Source organism: Buceros rhinoceros, unplaced genomic scaffold (assembly GCF_000710305.1).
Source record: "Buceros rhinoceros silvestris isolate BGI_N320 unplaced genomic scaffold, ASM71030v1 scaffold16634, whole genome shotgun sequence".
NCBI classification, from domain to species: Eukaryota; Metazoa; Chordata; class Aves; order Bucerotiformes; family Bucerotidae; genus Buceros; species Buceros rhinoceros.
This window is the reverse complement of record NW_010407822.1, coordinates 9076-13284: the sequence shown is the minus strand read 5'-3', so window position 1 is coordinate 13284 and position 4209 is coordinate 9076. Positions and strand designations below refer to the sequence as shown.

General features: G+C 43.2%; 1 protein-coding gene across 1 annotated transcript in view; it reads right to left on the bottom strand.

Annotated features, from left to right (window-relative positions):
- The window catches only part of LOC104492133 (chromosome unknown open reading frame, human C16orf70), a 31884-nt gene that overhangs the window by 18622 nt on the left and 9053 nt on the right, over positions 1-4209 (bottom strand). Inside the window, exon 4 of the mRNA XM_010134643.1 lies at positions 3428-3511. Within this exon, the coding sequence (XP_010132945.1) occupies positions 3428-3511 (84 nt within the window). The remainder of the gene's footprint in view (positions 1-3427; positions 3512-4209) is intronic.

Sequence of the window (4209 nt, the reverse complement as noted above, 5' to 3'; positions counted from 1 at the left end):
AACGAAAAACATGTCGAGCCCATCATAACTGCTGTAAGGAAAAGGTAAAATGCTTTTTTATTGCTTTGTATAATCCTCCAACTTATCACGGGCAGGTTTAGAAAGGACTCACTCTTCAGCTACAGCAGAATTCCCCATGGAGCTTGCTACCAAATGTGGCTTTAAAGCCTAAAAATACGACCAGCTAAGAAGGAAGTCTTGGTTTTGGGAGATGTCTGACAAATAAGCCTAAAAAAAAAAAACCCAAACAACTGCCAATAATTAAATCACTATATATATATTTAAAAAAACCCAACATTTACTGGTACACTGTTGACTCAAAAAGTTGGACGAGTTCTCTGAAGCACTCTGTTTGCTCGGGAAGCCCACAGAGTTCAGGATACAAGCAACACGTACAGCACAAAGCAAGTGACAAATGAACACTCTGGCAGAACCAACCTGGAGAAGAGCAAACAAATTTTCCTTCTTAATAAATAAACTTTGAATTATGCTTCTTGGAAGAGCCCGGTTAGCCCGTGTTTTAATTCAAAAGCAGTTGGACACAGCCAGCTTTCCTTTAGTGCACAGGCTACGTTTGTGAAAAGCTAGGGATGATTTTACTTTTTTTTTTGTTTAGAGACTTTGCACACCTTTCCCCCCCCCAAAATGTCTCTGACAATAGAGAAAACCAGCCCACACACAGCTCTGACGAGTTACACAGATCTGTTTGTGTCAACAGCTCCCTTTACTAACAGCAGGGAAGAAACAAGCACAACTCAGCAGAATTTACAGATGCTCACAAGATCTCACAAAAAAGGTGAAAGACCCATATTGATGAAACACTGCAAGGCCAGAGCACTAGAAAAGGATTTATTTTTTAAATGACGGAAGCTACACTGACAAAAGGATTGATGGGATTCGTGAAGTGCAGCGGAACATGAGCTGAGCGGACCAAGGACTGCTGGGCGACCGGGGTTGCTACACTGCCAGCAGGCACCTGGTTTAAATGATTAAAACCTGATGTTTTGATAATTACTACTGAGTAAGACTCATAAAAACATTCACATAACTACTACCCAGCGGTAAAGGACCAGCGCTGCAAAATCCAGCTCGTTCTCCACCTCAGAGGGAGCGAGTGCGAGAGACCTCATTCCTAAGACCGTAATAACGTTTTCAGAACGTGGTCCTGGATCCACTCTCACTTTCACTCCAAACTAACGCACCTGCGAGAGACCTCATTCCTAAGACCGTAATAATGTTTTCAGAACGTGGTCCTGGATCTACTCTCACTTTCATTCCAAACTAACGCACTACCATCTCCTGAGGCGCTTAAAAACACACCACACAGAGCAAAGAAAAAAAAGGCAGCTTGATTTTCCCAGTTTTGCAGCTGCTGATCAGCCGAAAACAGAGTCACACCATCTTAAAAACAAGCACTGCTTACTCCACGCCCACCCTATTCTTTAACAAGTCCTGTTGTTCCCACACAAACTTAAAAACACGTACCAGAAGAGCTTGGTTTTTCTATTTTTTCCTTTAAAACACATTCTAGAGAATGGTGAGAAGAAAAGCACTTGCATAATTCTTAGAACACGGAGTGTTGACAAAAGTTAGACCAGACATGGCACACACTGGTCACAGCACTCTGAAAACACTGTAAGATTGCGATGTTCCCAAACCAGTCAGTGAGCCAAGCCAGGCTCTTGAAATGATGATGTCAGTGTTCAGTTCAGTCTCCTTCAGGATTAAATATACTTTGGAAAGATTTTGTGCAGCAGGTGAGGCTCACACTGATAAAGATCCATCCAACGGAGAGGATTTTCAAGATACTCCCTTAAAAACTGTCAATTCACGCACACAATCTGAATAGGCAAGCTCTAAATCTTGACAAATAAACCCCCAGTTATTACAGAATGGATTCGAGAACAGAAACTACCATAAGGCAATCACAAACTGACACCTAGAAAAAAAGTGCTCAGCTGTCCCCCACCTGAGCTCAATTAGAACTGAAAACTGCTCTTCAAAATCTGTATTTTGTAGTTAATATCAAAGAAAGAATTGTTTGAAAAGTACAAACCTACCCTAATGTTACAGGTACCATAAGGCAATCACAAACTGACACCTAGAAAAAAAGTGCTCAGCTGTCCCCCACCTGAGCTCAATTAGAACTGAAAACTGCTCTTCAAAATCTGTATTTTGTAGTTAATATCAAAGAAACGTTTGAAAAGTACAAACGTACCCTAATGTTACAGGTTACTACTAGATAAATAAGTGCTTCCAACACCAGCAGCTCTTCAAAATCTGTATTTTGTAGTTAATATCAAAGAAAGAAACGTTTGAAAAGTACAAACCTACCCTAATGTTACAGGTTACTACTAGAGAAATAAGTGCTTCCAACACCAGCGATTTGGGTTCTATTCATTCAAAGCACACAGAGAGCTCCAGTTTAGCTCCAAAGATTGGAAGCACGGATGTGAGCACTGTATTCCAGACTTACCTGAAGGGCCTTTTTTCAGCATCCCATTGAACTGCACTCTCCTGCTTTTTTAACTCTCACCCAGCCAGCCAAACCAACACCTCAGCACTTTGGTCACAGAGAAATTTAGGCACGGCAGGAGAGAACCGCACTGACAATTGTTCGGCACAGCTGGGTTCGCCAAAAGGACCACCCTGACAAACTGCTGCATACTGAGACTTCAAGTGTTTCAGTTAAAAAGGCTTTGCAAATTTTTGCACCGATCCAGTCCTAGCTCTACAGCCCCACAGTCACCTGTTTTGTATGGATGAAGAGTACCACCATCATCAGTGACCAGCCTGCCCTTTATTTTGCATCTCAACCACACAAAGCACCCAAGAAAGGCAGGTCAACGCTTGGCTACCTAAAAACCCCGAAGCAGAATTGCTGGCCTGAGGAGTTCTATCCCAAGGCTAAACTCATGCAGAACACACTGAAGTCAGTGCAGGAGGCAGCTGCTCACAACACGAGCTTTCTGGGAGAGATCACACGCTCGCTGCCACACGAGTGCTCCATGAACCAAACCCAGCTGAAAACAAAGAGTAGGAGGAAGTCAGCTCACTTTCAAGAAATGGAAGCATAGATAAAGGAAGAACCTGGGCAGAGAACAACATTGTCTGGTTTGCGTTAACCTATGCTGTGATTTCAAACCCTCTGCTTAGCTTTAGTAACGGCCTTTCACAGCTTCTCCCATGGCTTGAGACAAGTGAGACCACACTGGACCATCCTATGGCACTCTTACAGTCCCCAGTTCAATGTCTTAGTCCTATAAACCAAGATTGAACCCCCAAACTGAAAAAAAACACAGTTTGTTATCACTAGAGAGCAGTACATATGGCAAATTAAATATCTAACAGAACCACACGCTTAACGTCAATACATCCGAGGGTTTGAGTTCGCAGGGTTTTCTTTGCAGCGAGGGTGTTTTATTACCTTAAGTCTCTGATTGAAAGCATCAAACAGCAGTTTGATTCCATCCTGAGTCAGGTTAAGGATGAGGTCATGGCTAAGAGGTGACTGTAAAACAAAAAAAGCTGTTAGGCTTTTAGTTTCAAGGCTTCTTTGTTTCGATATGTATCATCGCAGAAGGATAATTTGCTTCTTCGGAATAACAAAACCACCTCAGAAAACAACCTCTTGTTCAATGAATAAGCATCATAAAAATACATTTGGACCAACTCTCAACCCCTTATGACAAGAAATAGAAGTGCCTGTGTAAGATCTGCACCCAGCAAGAACTCCCAAAAGGGAGCGTGTCCAGTAGTTTAAGCAGGAGGGGAAAAAAGGAAAAAAAGCCACCTGGAAAATTAACATTCCAAGTTTAGCATCAGAGACATCATGCAGGGACGGTCTGTTGCATTCTTGGCGCACAAAAACATCAGCCCATCTCCCCAAGCGTCACATGAGAACCAAGCGTATGTTTGACAAAGCTGATGAGAGAGCTTTCCTCTTCAAAAACCAGTGTCAGTCTTTTTCAGGCCTCCAGAGGAAGGCTTCACTCTCCTGTTGTGAATTTAGGTTTCCTTAGTTACTGTGAATCACAACAACTAGAGGCTTAATTTGCAGCCGGCTGGAGTCAATAGGAGACATTCCACTGGCTTCCCTGGTGTCTGCACAGGCTCTACGCCATCCCAGTCTGCCGCGACGCTCCGGAGGCTGCTCGCTGCTGCACCAGCCACGCACACAGCCCGCTGGCCTCAATTCAGCTGTTTGGT